At 39.6% G+C, this 16419-nt stretch overlaps 2 protein-coding genes across 6 annotated transcripts; both read right to left on the bottom strand.

Moving 5' to 3' along the window:
* Positions 1–1711: 1711 nt before the first annotated feature.
* polr2m (RNA polymerase II subunit M) lies at positions 1712–4790 on the bottom strand. Its single transcript, XM_072464599.1, has 4 exons — positions 4366–4790; positions 3724–4206; positions 3430–3652; positions 1712–2397 (listed from the first exon to the last, which is right to left on the bottom strand). Exons 1-4 carry the CDS (start codon positions 4461–4463, stop codon positions 2254–2256), a joined length of 948 nt encoding a protein of 315 aa, XP_072320700.1. The 5' UTR covers positions 4464–4790; the 3' UTR covers positions 1712–2253.
* Positions 4791–6546: 1756 nt separating this feature from the next.
* myzap (myocardial zonula adherens protein) lies at positions 6547–14888 on the bottom strand. 5 transcript variants are annotated; one of them, XM_072464596.1, is made up of 14 exons: positions 14492–14888; positions 14073–14135; positions 11831–11923; positions 11031–11195; positions 10854–10946; positions 10670–10783; positions 10449–10601; positions 9177–9302; positions 8849–8977; positions 8641–8735; positions 8462–8567; positions 8122–8205; positions 7795–7856; positions 6547–7655 (listed from the first exon to the last, which is right to left on the bottom strand). In XM_072464596.1, the coding sequence occupies exons 1-14, from the start codon at positions 14558–14560 to the stop codon at positions 7025–7027; spliced, it is 1983 nt and encodes a 660-aa protein (XP_072320697.1). In that variant the 5' UTR covers positions 14561–14888; the 3' UTR covers positions 6547–7024. The 5 variants fall into 5 exon arrangements, with proteins under 5 accessions (XP_072320697.1, XP_072320699.1, XP_072320698.1 ...); XM_072464598.1 differs by having other exon boundaries at positions 6547–7247; XM_072464597.1 differs by having other exon boundaries at positions 6547–7247; positions 7795–7901; positions 14492–14887.
* Between the last annotated feature and the right edge of the window lie 1531 nt (positions 14889–16419).

Raw genomic sequence — 16419 nt, 5'->3', positions numbered from 1 at the left:
GTAAAAATTAAAACAGTCATATTAGACATAAAATAGACACGCACTTTGTTTCATCTAAAAAAAAGTAATAATAAAGGCCCCTGTGGTTCACATAGTAGGAGTCGCTGCATGGAACAGGTTTGATTCCTGACAAATATACTTTTTGTATGATTTCTCCAGACTTCCTGCCAATCCACATTAAAGTACCAATAAGTAACACTACACATTTTGCATTATGCGTGTATTGATGAGTCACTAGATCATTGTCCCATCTGTATCCGATTCTCTCAAAATTGGCAATAAAATGAGCACATAATCCGCGCTTGTTTTGAGTGTGGAGAGCTGGTTCTAATTGGGATGAGGAGATATAGGCTGTAACCTTATCTGTGGAAACTGCCGTGCACTTCATTGTTTCTGAAAAATATGACAAATACATCAGAGTGGAAAAGTATGACCTCAGGCACTAGAGCCTGACAGACATAATCCAATCATTCTGCTGTGGGCCAAACTTGAGTTTAGTCTATATATCATTATACCATATATATCTCATTTAGCGCAGCTAGACTACGCTTTGAATTAGAAAGAAAATACTTCATATGCAAATTAGACTGATTATTTGAAGTTCTGGGTTCCATATGACCAAATAAAGGCTTTATAAGTACGGTTAGTTTAATTTTATTATTATGATTTAAATATATTAACAGGAGCAGACAACCAGTCAGTGAGTATCAATGCCAAAAAATAAAATAAAAGTCACAAATCAGAACAGTTTTAGAATTACGCTGAGCTTTACCAGAACTAGTGTAAGAGTCGTAACGGTAACATAAGGTACTATTATTTAGCGTTTAATGCAGATTTAACATTTCTTATCGTTGTACTGGTACCTTACTTTTGAAATCAAGTTTTTTAGTATTGCAACAACTTTTCAGGAGTCCAGAGTATTGAAATAACTTAAAAGACTGAGAAGAAAAGAAAAAAAAGTGCCAGATAATTGATAACATAATCCAAATATATATAAGAAAAGTAGACTGTAAAATTAACCCCAGAACAATGGGGATCCTCTGGTGTATTTGTTATTGGACGTCATCACAACTGTCTTGAGCCAATCTGATACACCGCAATCACTTTTCAACATCTCCCTCCAATGCCTCAACAGCAATTATGAGAGGTTATCAAGGAGCATCTCGCAGCCAAGTCTGACCATATGAACCCAGCCTCATTTCCCCTAAAATGTGCCCCAGTGTTTTCTCAATAAAATACTCCTTAAAGCGCCAGAGTTGGAGGAGACCCGATGGGAACTGTTTGCAAAAATACGCTGAACAAAGCTGGCACTCACTTTATCTTCTAGTGCGTATTAGTGAAGTTGAGAAATGGTATTTGCCATGTTGCATTAGCCTGCTGCCTTCTGCCCCATCGTCATCGCCTGCCGTTCCAAGCAACAACATGATCCAAATGCAGTCCAGATGTCAGAGTCATCAGGCTTCAATATTTCACTACCTAGACATTAATCTTATCAAGTGTCAGAGGCTCCGGTGCGATAACATCTCACAAGATCATTTTTTACAAATAGTTTGCTCAGCTGACCATCTCACCTGTAACTGATAGCAATGCACGCTTCATAAAACCAGATAATTTATGCCTTTAGTTGTTTTTTTATTCTACAAATCAAACATTTACCGTTTCTTGAAGCGAAAGGCAGTGTAGAAAACAGTTAATTGGAATAAACTCACTCTCACTTCGAAGTTCAATTTATTTAAAATATAAATATCTCATAATTTGTGCAACGTCATGGCTGATAAATAGAGTGAAAATAAGAATAAGAATTCTGACAGAGGGCTGAATTGACAATTGTAAACGGCTCCTTGACACTGGCCATGCACCACTAAAGTCAAGGATCTCTCCAGATATTGTAACGCAGCCCAACGAGCTAACGCACGTAAAACACAGTGAGGCTCAGAAAGCCAATGCCTCTGTTTAATGATGAGAAATATTCCTCTGATTAAATGTAGCATGTGGGCCTCACTCGGGCAGCAGGTATTATACGTCCTCAGAACAGAAACAACAGCCTCTAGTGGGCTGACTGACAGTTAACTAAGCTACTTTTTTAACTTGCTATTCAGCCTCCTTCACACCAGGCAAAGACTCTTTTCCTCTTTGAGAGTTGATTGTCCTTGGAATGGAAATCCAGTTTGATGGGTTTTGATTGCGAGGTCCAAAGCCTGTTTATCTCGAGGCCAAGGTCAGACTGGTTTCCCCAGCTCTGAGCTCCCAGGATCAGTCCTCCTCAGAGGAGAGCTGGGCTCCTTCATCGTGAACCTCTCTGTAGGCTGCTATGGGGCCAATGTCAGGAGTGTAGCTCCCCATAGAGATCTTCAATCCCTCAGACAGCTTCTGGGCTGCCAGCTTGGCCTGTAGCTCCTGAAATTAAAACGAGACAGCTGACATGAATAGACTTGTTAGCAGAAAACATTATAGAGCATTTTAAAAAGAAACTTTCAAAGTGATACATTAGCTCAGTTCCCAAGACCCTGTCAGTTGAATACATAACAAACACTGCCCTCTACAGACTCAAAGTAGTTGGTACAATTTTTGGAGCACATATTTTTACTAGACATGGAGAGAATTAAAAAAAAAATCCCAATCCCATCCTCAAAATCCTGTTCTGCTCCGGCCATTTCGCTAGAATCCCATTTCTGTCTAGCTCCTGTGTGTAATATAGGTCCTCTGTTGAAAACCTTTTCAGTCGCAACCCTCAAAATAACCACCTTAGGCATTCGCAACTTCAAACCTAAAAGTAGGCTACGCTCAAAGTAATGATGCAGCTTCATGTCTAATGCTTGATTTATTTTGAAGATATAGACCTCGATAAAATAGTTTGGTCGACCAACAAATAATAATCTACATTTCCCAGAAATGTAGGTTGAGAACCACTGGTAGAGTGAATTAACAGCTCAAAATATAAACTATATGCTATCCTATTTCACCATTAATTTTCTAATAAAGAAATTAGAGAATGTTTCAGCTTCTTTCACTTCTCTGGAGCACCTTTCTTGAAGCTGATACAGACACTGAGCAGCATTCACACATAAACAAGAAACGTGATCATTATTTTGCTTTCATTTCTTGTGGTTCCGTGTGCTCTCGGTCAGCGGAGATGCATCGGCATGTGATTTTCTTGATTGCATTATCTGATGCTACTCTTCATGGATGTGTTGCACACTCCCATCACGCCAGTTCGTGATTAAAACATTTGTTTTAAAACATTTATTTTCATCAATCGCACAAGTCATACTCCTTCCACAAAAAAATTACAGTCTGTACAGTTTACACATTACAGCTTCTTAAGAAAAATAATTTGATTTCAAGTGTGGTTGAACAAATTCTCAATTATGCCCATTAATCATATTCAGAGAATATATAAAGACAAACTAGATGAAAATTTGAACGAACCTCCTGTTTCTTGAACTGTTCTTTGAGGAGGAAGGCAGATTCTTCCAGTGACATTAGCTGAGCAGGACTGTGGTGCAGAGGAGGTAGTTTAGCAGCTGTGATGTCATCCAGGTGTTTCCTGTCACGTTCCCTTCGTGCCAGCGTCGAGAGAGGAGAGGACGTCCCAGAGGACGGACCAGAAGATGATAAACCTGAAGGAGAATTATTGTCTTTGCTTGGCAGCCTGAAGAAAGAAACACAAGTGTTACACAACAAGCGGGAATAAGAAAAACCACTCACGTACAAACCACTCACTGATTAGTTTTAAATTTTAACTTTGTTGATGGACAATTTTCAGACTTTTCCAGAACACTTAAATAGTGAGGCGTTGCTGATGTCTTTTCAAAATAATTCTCTCTTGCTCTACTATCCGTTTGTTTGTCGTCTCCTCTTGAACCTTTAGCAAGTGTGACCCTCTCCATGGCCTCCACAAGTCCAGTCTCTGCTGCGTGCTCTTGATTTAGGTTGGTCTCATCCTTCATCATCTCAGATGAAGCAGATTTACCAGATGCTGAAAAACACTGCACTTGTGTTGAGTCGCCTGCTGAGGATGTTTTCTGCACAGGCCATGCTTGCATAGCAAGGGCTTGTTTAAACTTGGACTGAAACTCTATCCTGGCTTCAAGAACAAGTCTTTGTTTTCTTTCTGCTTCTTCATTATGTTTAAGTGCTTGACGTATTTTCACTGCAAACGCCATAATTTTCTCCCCTCTGTCCGGAAGGGTCTGTACAAACTTTCTGCAAAATATAGTTTCAAACATTATTAAAATCCCAGTGATACGCACAGGCATGTATAATTACGTTAAAATAATTTAACACATTTAGCAACGATTCAATAAAGCTGATTTCCCACCCTAATTAGCATGCTGTGCGTTTAGTACGTTATAATAGACCTACTTGTTAGAGAGAATTTTTTCCTGCCGGAGAAGAAGCTCTTGTAGGTCTTCTTTTCTCTGTTTTGTCAGATCTCCCACTTGTCCCTGACGCTCTGACATTTTGATCTGCTACTATGGATCTTATTATACTTGCATGATACAAACAGCTACAGCTTAGCTTGTCTCCACTTTTCACACACACAGTGACATTCACCAAGGAGAAACTACTTCCTCAATGTCATCTTCTCCTATGTTACACCGGACACACTAAACATGTAAGTTTAGAGCCTGATGAAAGTAGTATTGGACCAGTTGTCTCTCAAAACAAGCGCCAAACCTCCACCATGTCCCCACCATAGTCCAAACGTGCTCAAAACACTGGGTCCTTCCTTCTTCACGAGAGCAGACAGTGAGCCCGCTGCAGACACTGCCGCCTAGCGTTTATCCACGCGTGGTGCAGCTCTGCATATTTAAGGTGGACAGTACTTAAGCGCCCCCTGCTGGATGAGACCCTATAGTAGAATCAGGCTACGCTGTGTAATGTTATTATTGATCATAAATAAACCAATAAGCAATATATTCTAATGGACACTCCTCACTTACGTAAGTGTAGACTAGACTTTAAATACTCCTTAAAGGTTTGAAAACAAAAAGTCCAAATTCCAGAATGTAGGCAACAGGCCCTTTTCACAAAACCAACCGGCTATTTCAGGTTGCTTTAAAAATGTGGAGCTCCCCTTCCTGCTTCATTCAGAAAGGGGGAATTAGCAGAGTCTTGCTAAAACAAATCCATAATAATTCATCAAAACAAAGTGGAGAGCGAGTTATAAATGGATAATGACAGGCAGCATGTTACTACAATATAAATACTTCACTTGGGGAAATATTATGTTTAAAATACTAAGTGGTTTTGTCTCCAAGCTAATGCTAACATACGATAAAAGGTGTAAAGGTCAATATGACACATTTATGTTTTATGGTAAGGTTTTGCTTTATTTTGGTAACTTCCTGTGTAACCGGAAGTGATGGTAAAACGGAAGTCTACTTGACACACTGGAAAAGACGAAAAGTAAATTGAACAACGGAAAACGGACAAAACACGGACAAACTCAAGGATCTAGCTACAGTCGACAGGGGAACAAGGTCTGTAGTGGAAAACGATTGTATTTATGGGATATTTGAAATGTTTAATGGATGTATATGTTGTGAAATTATAGTACCAATGTAATGAGTTAGAAATACGGGGATTTACGTCCAAAATGTAATTGTCTTTTTATTTTATTCTGTCTAGCTCTTACATTGGTTGAATGACACGGAAAGGATCATTAAAAGACATTTAACCATCAGTTCTGGCCTTCTCAATTCGACTGGACGCTACAAAAGGAATGAATAATGTTAAAATAACACCACAAACTGAACAAACCTGTTTACAAACCCGTACTTTTATAAACACAAATGTTTCCTCCTGTGACATATTTATATTGTATGTAAAAGTCCCAACAGACAGCCAGTAATTATACTTGCTCTCTGCTGTCACATCCTTTTTATTTTTCATTTATTTGAGCAAGAATCTGCTAATTCCCAAAGAGAATAAATGGAACGCGAAGTGAAAATCCAAACTTTGACAAGGCCTATAGTGAACAGGAGGCAGATTATGTCATGTAATTTCAATGGAAGAACTAGGATTAATGAAAATATCACAAAATATGACAAATCAAGAGTTTTGGCAAATTATAATCACTCAAATACATGTAGATGATACCAAAAACAGATTAAAGACAGTTAACATGGTACTTTACATTATTTGTTAATTTAATGAGCTTTTGATGGATAAATCCAGATTTTTAGGTATGACATTGGTTGGTTGGCAAATACTTCCAATCTTAATGTTGGCCCTACCCGAGTTTTTCCTGAGTTGACTACAACTGAAGCTTTTTCTACATTTTAACCACAGATATGTAATACCTTCCCATAAATTATACTTTGTCTTAAAAAATGTATCTTGTAAATTTGTTTTAAAAACTTACCAGTTAATCTTTGAAAATATGTAATGGTCAATTTGCCTCCAGTTGCATCTTCAGTTGCACATTTTGAAGGTTTTGATGACAGAGCATTTAACGCACTAACTTGAGCATGTCATAGCTTAGGTATTAAGTAAACAATGTGTAAGCCCTTTAGCCTATATAAGAATTACTACAAACAAATATTTATCATCTTTATTTTCAAATGTAAGCTTGGCTCGAGTCCTTCTCCTTTGTGATAAAAAGGCACTTAAAAGCAATGTCTTTATAAAACAGTTCTGGCAGTGCAGTCATATGTAGGTCACCAATGGCTCAGGGTTGGCAGTAACTCAGGACAGTATTTTTTGTCATTAATGTTAATTTACTGAATGTTCCTCCACCAACATAGAATATTTAATATGATATCACAATCTTAAATACAAATATTTTCTTTTTGTGTGTGTGTCAATAATAAAAATACTGATTTAATTTGTACAGAGAAGGTAAAAAATATTGAGGAATACAATATATCTGTATTAATATAGCTTCATTTGAACATAGATATCAAGTAAACAGATATATATTCTCCAGACATTATTTACAAGATATGTGTATATTAGTTACAGTTTAGTTTTTTGGTGCTTTGTGCAAACAGGCTGAGAAAACGTCCAAAAGTGCCTTTCACTCAATGTTTATCTTTGCTGTAATCTCCATTAGCTTCATAAACGGCGTATAAACTCCACGTCTACTGGGCGACAGTGAGCGAGATGCTGTTTCCTGGCGACTTGAGGAGTCCACCTCGTCACTATCAGATCGTCTCGGGCTCACGGGACGGTCCCCTCTGGTCGAAAGTGGGAATGTCAACGCCCCACTGGGACCTGAAGTGTGGGACTCCAGCATGCGGCTGTATTGGACAGGAGTGTACTTAAGTAAACTGCTTTCAAGGCGGCTAGGGGGAGGGTTTTTGGAGTTGAACGTCCTGGGTTGGGGTAAGGTTGAGGTTAGATAGAGAGATGCAGGCTGGAGAAAGGATGTAGATGATTGAGATGACACAGGGGATGAGGAATGGGTGGGAGAGAGAGGCTGGTAAGGAGACGTAGGGCATGGAGGAGACAGTGGAGGAGACAGTAGAGACAGTGGAGGAGACGATGGAGGAGACGGCGGAGGAGACATGGACTGAATCGGTGAAAGCGGTTGACTCGGTGATGACGGTTTGAAAGGTGATGGATGATGATAAGGTAATGATGAGTGATTAAGATGAGGCGGTTGAAATGGAGGAAATCTGTCAACATTGTGTCTATTTTGGTCACCTCTGCAAAGGTACAGCCACATATCAGCATACAATCTCTTCTATACATATATACATGTTGTTGTTTTTTTACACGTCTATTGTGCACACATACTTAAGTGTCATTTTATTGTCAAATCTGCAGTGTTAACATTTTTCTTACCCGGGTAGCAGATCACAGCCTACTCCAACATCTCTTGTATCCAAAGCCTCTCTTGGCCTATTCTGTGTGGACATAAAATACTTGAGCTTGTCTTCTAATTCATTATTCTAGGAAAAGGAAAACAGGACACAAGCAATCAACGCAGATCCATGCAAAGGAGCCTAGAGTGTCACTCGGGCCACCGGTAACAGTGACAGGCAGCGGCACATAGAGTGGACAGTGCACAGCAGCCCAGGGAGTCAGTGACCTGTGGCCATGCAAAGATAACCACCGCACACCACCAACTTAAACCAAAAACTATCAACATCCACCATAAACAGGCATTACCTCGCATTCAACGATGGCAATCCTGTCCAGAAGCTCCGAGATGAACATGTCTTTTTGGGCCACTTGAGCTCTTAGTGATTCAACCTGCAATCAAGATATCAGTTTGTATCATGTAAACAGAAACTGATGTGACGTAAACCTCAGGAATTAAAACAAGAAATTCAAGACAAGTTCAGGTCTAAGTCACAAAACCGGAAACTAGCTCCACCCCAACACTGTTTACTGTCAAACAACTTCATGTCCGAAGGTCTTCATGCTTCATCTATTGAGCTACGTCTAATCTGTCAACAGAAACCTACATTTATTGCTATTATACAATAAATAATTACAATTACGTCACCTCTTCTATCATCCCTTTAACCTTCCTCTGCTGACAAAACACCATGTCATTTAAATGTTTAATTCTGTCTTTGAGGTCCTTTGCTTCACCCTCCAGTTGTTTGGACCTAATCAAGAAAAATAAATATTGTCAGGAGTTGTAAAATAGTACGCATTTTCAAATAAAGTAGAAATACATACTTTCTGACTACGTTTGAATCTGTGGTGTCAGACAACTCCAACATAGAAATGCGCTGTTGACATGTCTGCAGTTTCTTTTGGAGTTGACTTTTTTCCTGCAAGAAGAAAGACATTTATTTAATTGAGAAAAGGCTCTAGGTAAGTCTTGGTCTTTGTTTAGTCCCTGTTTAGTCTGCATTATCATGAGCTTTTTTGTGGTCATTCTTACATTTCCCATACAACTGAGAAGTCGCTCTACTTCCAGGATCCGCTGGTCTCTCTCTGCGATCTTGACCTCTCCATTCTTGATGGTTTTTTCTGCTTCCTCAAGTCGTCTAATGTATTCATCAAGTTGTGACTGAATAGAGAGACAAAAAAGTAAGCAGAAACCACCCCAGAAATTTCAAACAACGCAAATTCTTATTGTCATATATACTGTAATCATGATTTGCATTCCTTTTCTTTCCTTTTAGGATAGTTTGTTTGTTTCTATTGGCATTACGTGACGAATACTGTGTACTTTTCTGGTTCATGAACAACAGGTGAAGTATGCCGACCTGTAGCTTTTCAATCTCCTCCCTGTGTTTGCGTTGTTCCTGAAGTAGTTTTTCTTCATACTCTCGCTGCAGTTTGGCTGAAAGCTCATGCAGCGCCCGCGTGCCTGCGTCCTGCGAAGACTCCACCTGAAGGCATCAAAGCAATAATGCATAATAAGAATATTAATACTAAAGATTGTGTTCACATTCTTGAAACTGATCATTTCAGTTGGAGGGCAGGGGCCAAACACTGCAAATTTACTATCTTTTAAAGAAATATCCAAACTGAGGCTGTTTTTCATGTGGATAGACCCAGTTATTACATATATTAATTTGAGATATTAACCATGACCAATTCAGTCCCATATTTCTGACCTGTCCACTAGCTGTCAGATTGCAGATTTCTTGACTTGGTTTATGGTTAGTATCACTGTAATTACTGAGCCTACCCACATGAAACAACACCTGGCACAAAGTTCAACGTCTTCTCTGTCAACACAAATAGACAAAAGTGAAATCAGCTTCAGAAAGTGGTGCCATTATCAAACCCCTAAAACGTGATTGTTGTAAAAGGACTTTAAGCCATAAGATTAATACTACGTGCTGCCTGGTGGTTGAAAATCCAACTTGAATCTAAAATGTTCCATTGTTTTCAAGGTGGGAAATTGTTGAGATATTAAGCTTGGCTTGATTACAATATATACTGAACAAAAATATAAATGTTCCCATTTTTCATAAGCTGAACACAAAGATATGAAATGTTATCTATATACACAAAAGAGTAATTTCTGGCAAATAATATTAACACATTTTTCAAAATCTGTCTTATTGCGTAATTGATATTAATATTATGAATCCATCCCACCTAATAATGCACAGTTGTGCCTTAGGCTGGGCAATGTGTTCCAGTTTGTGCCAATATCCAATAACTTTAATGGCCATTTTGGTGGCCACACCACCTAATGACCCCACAAACCTTTCAATAAAACAAAACATTTCAGAGCCATCTCATCAGCATCTCAAACACATGAGGGGAAATGTATTATTAATATGAATATGAATTGCTCTATTAATTGCTCAGTTAGACAGATTTCAGCTGATGAAAAATTAGAGCAAAACAAAAGTGTTGCAATTTTTGTTGAGAGTACGTTCTGCCTCTGGATATTAACATTTGTTACACTCCAGAATATACTTATTACTAGTTTAATATGCATTGAACTAGTAATAAGCATGAAAAGTTGCAAGCTTTCAGTTCTGGGTATTTTTTACAATCTGCAGTGGAGTGTTCAGCACCTGTAGCTTCAGCGTCTGGTTTTCGGCCTGCGCTTGGGCCAACTCCTTTTCTTTGTCCCGCAGTTTTTCTTGAGTTTTTTCATAAGTGCTCCTCAATGTTTTCACTTCGTCTCTCCCGTCCACCCTGTGTTGACAGTTTTCCAGCAGGGATTTCTTAAACACAAGCACACTCGTAAGACATTATTTAAACATGACTTACTTAAGTTATTAGGATGTAGTACCTGTAGGCCAAGGTTGGCTGATATAAGTGAGCTGTTCATTTGGTCAAAACTGTCCATGGCTTCGGTCCTGACCCTCACCTCTGCCTCTAGACGTCTGCTTTGGGAGTTGGATTTCTGTAATACAACGTTCAGTTCTATGTTATAACACATTGACCTAAGGATTAAAAAAGTTCTTCAAATGTACCTTCATTTCTTGAGTAAGCTGCTGCATTGACTGCTGCATCCCTCCAAACTGGCTGTACATGCGTTCTCTCACCTTCTCCAGGGAATCTCTTACCTACACAAACCACACAGACAAACAGATCAATAAAAACACTGTAACCCCATATGCAGCCATTGTAGATGTCCAGGTTTGTCTCACCTCTCGAATGTATTTCATCTCATTCTGGACGTGACTGACGCTCCACTCACGCGCCATCACTTCCTGTTGGCGGTCAGAGCCAGTCCTCTGCACTACGCCATACACTTTGGGCCCATTAGGCTGAAGGGAGGACTCGGGCACCCCATTGGCTCCGTCTGTGAGCTGCTGAGGGAGACAGGATCACAGTGCTCAAGTTTCTGCACACAACACTAACGCTAGAAGAGTCTGCCTTCTGTATGGACAAACTTTAAAGGGACAAAAAGTTTTGTCATTATTTTACCACGGTAAATCATGCCATATGTGCATTTGTTATTTTGGACACTTCTGCTGAGCTCGAGAAACACGACGATGGGAACAGCGGGGGGGAAATGCACAGTAAATCGAAGGTGTCAAGTTTCTGCAACCCAGTACCTGAGCGGCTAACGTTTCTTGACATTGTGTATCTGACAACCAAACAGCAAGTGAAAATGAATGTATGTCTCGCTCTCTCTCATCCAGGTATATAATAAATAACATCATGCTCTTAAAATATTTTAATCAGGCGTTTGCAGGACAGAGAGCTTAAGTTTCAATAAAAGTTAAACATTCTTACTGAAATGTCCAAAGTCTAACAAAGTTAATACTGAGCCTAACACTTTTGATAGCCTTCAGTTTCCACAATGACTTACCAGAGACAAGGCACAAATAATATTTCCAAGAATGGCAAGTAGATTATGTTCTTAATAGGCTTTCTTATTATCTGTAATCTTACTGACATCCCCCCATGTGTACCTATGTATAACTTGTACAGTTATGTTCACCTGCTGAGGCGACTCCCTGCCAGCCGGCCTCTCTCTATGGATCAACCCATTCTTCTTCTTCCATGTCTCCTTTGCATCTGTGTTTTGCTGAGACTGTAGATACAGAAATAACAATGACAAAACAACATTCATCCAGTTACCAAGTTAAATTAGTATTGTTGATCCGTAAATGTTCCCTCTATAGTATGTTACTACTATAGACTCTATAGTAGTAACATACTATAGAGTCTATAGTATGTTACTAGTCTTCTGAAGGTCCAGAGTGTCACCTTGTAACCTCACTCGGAACATTTGCCAGAAAAAGAAGGCGTCTTTCTGCACATCTCTCACAGATAAGAGAGAGGAGAGCTTAACAAAGACAGCACTGTAGTCTGTGCACAATGTAGTGCCTGACATTTCTACACAGAGCATGCTGTTGAGAAATGGTACAGGGTTTCTTACAGGCAGACGCAAATTCCTTTAAACTTTAGAGCAGAATTAGGTGTCTCCATAATCATTTCTGTGAACTGCAGACATAATTTAAGACACGAGACAGGACTCTGTTTCTTCATCTTAAATGAGACAGCTGCTCTATTATTCTTGTTTGTCTTGTTTACCATAGGTTTGACCTGCTTTATGACAGCACATAAAACTATGTTAAGATGAGGCCCCATCACATAATTATATGTCCAAGTCCTTTAAAATACCTGACTCCCTTCTCCCTCACATGACCCACTCGCATGGTTGGATCTACAATGTCTACTTCTAAGAAAATATTGAAAGCATGTTTGAAGTGAGCAAAAGAAAAAGCAGCTCATGTAGCTCATTGACCTCAATCATTCTCCCTCACGATGAAATCTAATGCTGTAGTTATACAAACATTAAACACAAGATGAGCTGCTGCGTCCTGCGCCATCTGTGTCATGGTGCAGATGTATTACATCTCAACATCTTCTCAACTGGGCCGACTGGATCCTGGCCATCATGTGTCGTGTTGCAGGACACGCCCTTTAATTTTGTGGACAACAACCTTAGTTCTTTAAAACCCTACACAAACTATATGTTAGAGGATGTATGGATCGGTGTCTTCGTAAATACACTTAATTACCAAACAAAATGAGAAAAACATGATTTAATTACTTTAAAGAAGGAGGTGAAGCAATGAAGCCAACATAAATGCAAATGTGAAACAAGTTTTGAAGTGCATGTTGTTTTGAAGTGCATGTTGTTTTGAAGTGCATGTTGTTTGTGACAGGAGCAGTGTCCCGGACGCCCCACCTGCACTGAGCCTGAGCAGCTGAATACTTCATGAACAGGATACAGACGGGACAGTTTAGAAATGCCTGAACACTTTGCTCTGAGGCACTCCACAACTACAGATTAGACAACTTCCTATAACAGTACAATTGCAGAATCATGTTAACGTTGTATATGTTTGAGTGAGAGTCTATGTAAATGCAAACATTATTTGTATCCTGTTCTGACGTGAGCATTTCATCGTGTCCCTCTGTACTTGCCACACACAGTAGTGATCAGCCCTGTGGTGTGGAATGTGCCGCATTGTGGTCTCAACGGAAAACACACAACGAAAGACATCACTACCAAACACACGTGAGCGGCTCCAACTGTTGACCACATTGTCCCTGCCGCCGCTGCACTGTCCTGGTCACACCCTCATCGTGATTAGCACTATCAATAGACTCAACAGCATAGATCTTTGGGCAAGGTCCAGACACCACTGCAGTTTTTTGAACAATAACACACTCTTGGATTGATGCTTGGTCCCGCTGCAAACACACACGCGCAGCCCACAGCAGTCAAATTTCACACGGTTCTATCGTGAGAAACAGTGTGTAGTATTTATACATGTTCCTGAGTTGAATTTGGCACTTAGAATATAACCTGGCATTGATCAGTGTTTGCCAAGGTGTCGCCCTGCTGGTTTTAAAACAAATAATGCAGACAGGAGGTACAGACAATGTTATAGCTAGTGAAGTCAGTTGATATTATACAGGGAATATTTACAGCTAAGAGAGAGAGCAGCTTTGAAGTCAATGAGAAGCAGCTGTGTATGCATTATCTCACATGCACACCCTGTCCAGATGATAAAGGCATAAATCTTGTCTATTTGTCTAACGTTAAAGATCAGGGATTGTGAAACCACATAAACAAAACACATGAAACCCAAATTAAATTGTTTCAGGCTTAATTGACTGTATCAACTTAAAACAATAATGAAGAGAAACATGTTTTAAAAGCTTACCAGGTCAGCATCTTTTCCATTCTCGCCTGCATGGAGGGTTAACCTGAGCCGCCTGAACTTCCTCTGGAAAACAAATATAACAATGTAAGTTATTGAGACAGACCTTCACACAAACATTATGTAAACATGTTGACGTAACATCTGTGCTCACAAGCTGTGTTAAAAGTTTGGTATCAGACACACTTTGCCTTTCCTCAACAACAAACAACGTGAGCGACTATAAAGGCCACACTGTTTTATCAGACAGTTCAAACAAATGTGGGCCTTGTCTGCTACACACACTGCACTATACAAAATATACACATTTGTGCTCAAACATGACAGCTCGAGCCGTGCTGCAGAGACAAAGTGTCAGCCCCCCACACATAACAACATGTCTGAGTGAGGGGGGAAGAGAGTCTCTGTGAAGGACGTCTTACCTCTGTCTCAGGAGAGTCTTCAGTTGTGGTGGTGCTGGAAACGGCTCGTCCTGATCTGTAGCGATGCATGTCGCCTGTTGTGTCCACTCTTTACTTCTCTTCCTCTGGCAGGGGCTCCCACCCTTTCCTCTCCCCACTCTCACTCTCCTTCCTGAGTCAAGCCTTCAGAGTGGTCATCGGCCCCAAACTGCACAAGTCAAAGACGAGGGGGATTTCCGTTTTGTTTTTCCACGAGCTGCTGCTGCTGTCCACGGCCTCTCTCTCTTGTGCTGAAAGTTCAGAACAACACATATGTCATTGCTGAAGTCCTTCCTTCTGAACCGGCCTGTCAGTCTGTCAGTCACAGCGAACACTTCTCATCAAACCTGTTCAACCACATTTCTGCTCCTCCACTGTCAGCCTCCTGCCCCGGCTGGGCGTAGTCTGTAGCTTGTCCTGGGACAGGTGGACAGGCTCTCAACTGAGGGAGGGGCCAGGGGGCGGAGCCAGCACCTTGTGCCCCTGTCAACCGGGACTAGCAATGTGTTTACAACAAAGGTTTCACAGGGAGTTGTGGGCATTTAGGATAATAATATAATATAATAATATGTAATATATAATAATATGTAATATATAATAATATGTAATAAATAATAAATAAATAATAAATACTACATAATACATAATAAATAAATAAAGAAGAAGAAGAGGAATGAAAAGAAAAAGAAGAAGAAGATGCCATGAGATTCTAATGGTTCACTGTAATTATTATAATAAATAAAATATAAAATATATATAATAGTAGAAGTGTTGTTAGCCTTTGTTACAAAAGCCTTAAACATTCATCTAAACAGACTGAACAGTATTTATACCACAGGTGCAAATGTAGCCTAATGCCAAACAGGTGCTACTGACTCTTGAATTATTGATACGCAGGATATATGAGCAATTAAAGGAAGCCATTATTTTTTCATGGTATTGTCACTATGATGCTCTGGCACACTGACCATACCAGCTCATCCTGACAAAGACACATACACAATCCCCCTTAAAGCCATATCACATTCCTGGTGAGAATGGCCTGAAGTCCCTCCCTTTTTATTGAAACTACACTGTAGCCCAGTTGTTTGCATATGTATATGTACATATATGAAAGGAAAGCTATTCAGAACAATATGAGAGGCATTTTTACAGGTTCTGTTAATCAGTAACTATATCCAAACAAATCCATGAAGAGGTCGCTGAGCTGGACTCCGGGCAAATTAGGTTGATATGAATGTGCAGTATGTCTCCTAGGGCTGGAAAAAAAATCAAATTTTAATCAAGATCAGAGTCAGTCAAGATCAGATTCAGTCACGTGTGATTATCAACGATCCACTTGGATCTTTTGAGTCGAGAGATCTAGCGCCATCTTCTATCAGTAAAAGCATGTGGTTTGGGGCAGAGCTAGGACTTTAGATTCATTAAAGTTAAATGCTCCTGTTAAAAGTCTGCCTTGTTTGTTTTACAAAATCCATACTGAAATAAGTTTTGATTTTGTTTTTGAAACCTGATAAAATCAGGTTCTTTTTCACTATATCCCAGCCTTAATCTCTCCTACTTTGAAGATCAGATATTGCATGTTGTGTTGACAACAGATGGTTGGTGCAGGTTGCCTGGTGTTGCAACCATCAACAACACCTTGGAATCCATGTTGTGCTGTAATTGCTTGAAAGAAAGGCTGATGACAGACAAATGGCACAAAGATATGACAACCTAACAATGCTGCACTGTTTACAACAATGTGATGCAAAAAAAGTAAATCAACATTTACAGTTGATTACAATAGGTCTATTATAGGCCCATAGGCAAGGCAAGTTTATTTGTAGAGCACATTTCATACACAAGGCAATTCAAAGTGCTTCACACAGCAGGAAAAATGCATTAAAATCACAAAGAAATTACAGAAA

The sequence above is a fragment of the Eucyclogobius newberryi genome, unplaced genomic scaffold, assembly GCF_026437365.1.
Source record: "Eucyclogobius newberryi isolate DKJ021-1_F unplaced genomic scaffold, fEucNew1.0.hap1 SCAF_5, whole genome shotgun sequence".
Classification (NCBI taxonomy): Eukaryota; Metazoa; Chordata; class Actinopteri; order Gobiiformes; family Gobiidae; genus Eucyclogobius; species Eucyclogobius newberryi.
This window is presented reverse-complemented; position numbering and strand designations above follow the sequence as displayed.

Coding starts and splice junctions, on each gene's coding strand:
- polr2m (XM_072464599.1), bottom strand. CDS start 4,463: ATGTCAGAGCGTCAGGGACAAGTGGGAGATCTGACAAAACAGAGAAAA. Junction 4,207..4,365: donor GAAAAAATTCTCTCTAACAA/GTAGGTCTATTA, acceptor TATATTTTGCAG/AAAGTTTGTACAGACCCTTC. Junction 2,398..3,429: donor AACAGTTCAAGAAACAGGAG/GTTCGTTCAAAT, acceptor TTTTAATTTCAG/GAGCTACAGGCCAAGCTGGC.
- myzap (XM_072464594.1), bottom strand. CDS start 14,560: ATGCATCGCTACAGATCAGGACGAGCCGTTTCCAGCACCACCACAACT. Junction 10,602..10,669: donor CAGCCAACCTTGGCCTACAG/GTACTACATCCT, acceptor CTTGTGTTTAAG/AAATCCCTGCTGGAAAACTG. Junction 7,902..8,121: donor TTGCCATCGTTGAATGCGAG/GTAATGCCTGTT, acceptor TCCTTTTCCTAG/AATAATGAATTAGAAGACAA.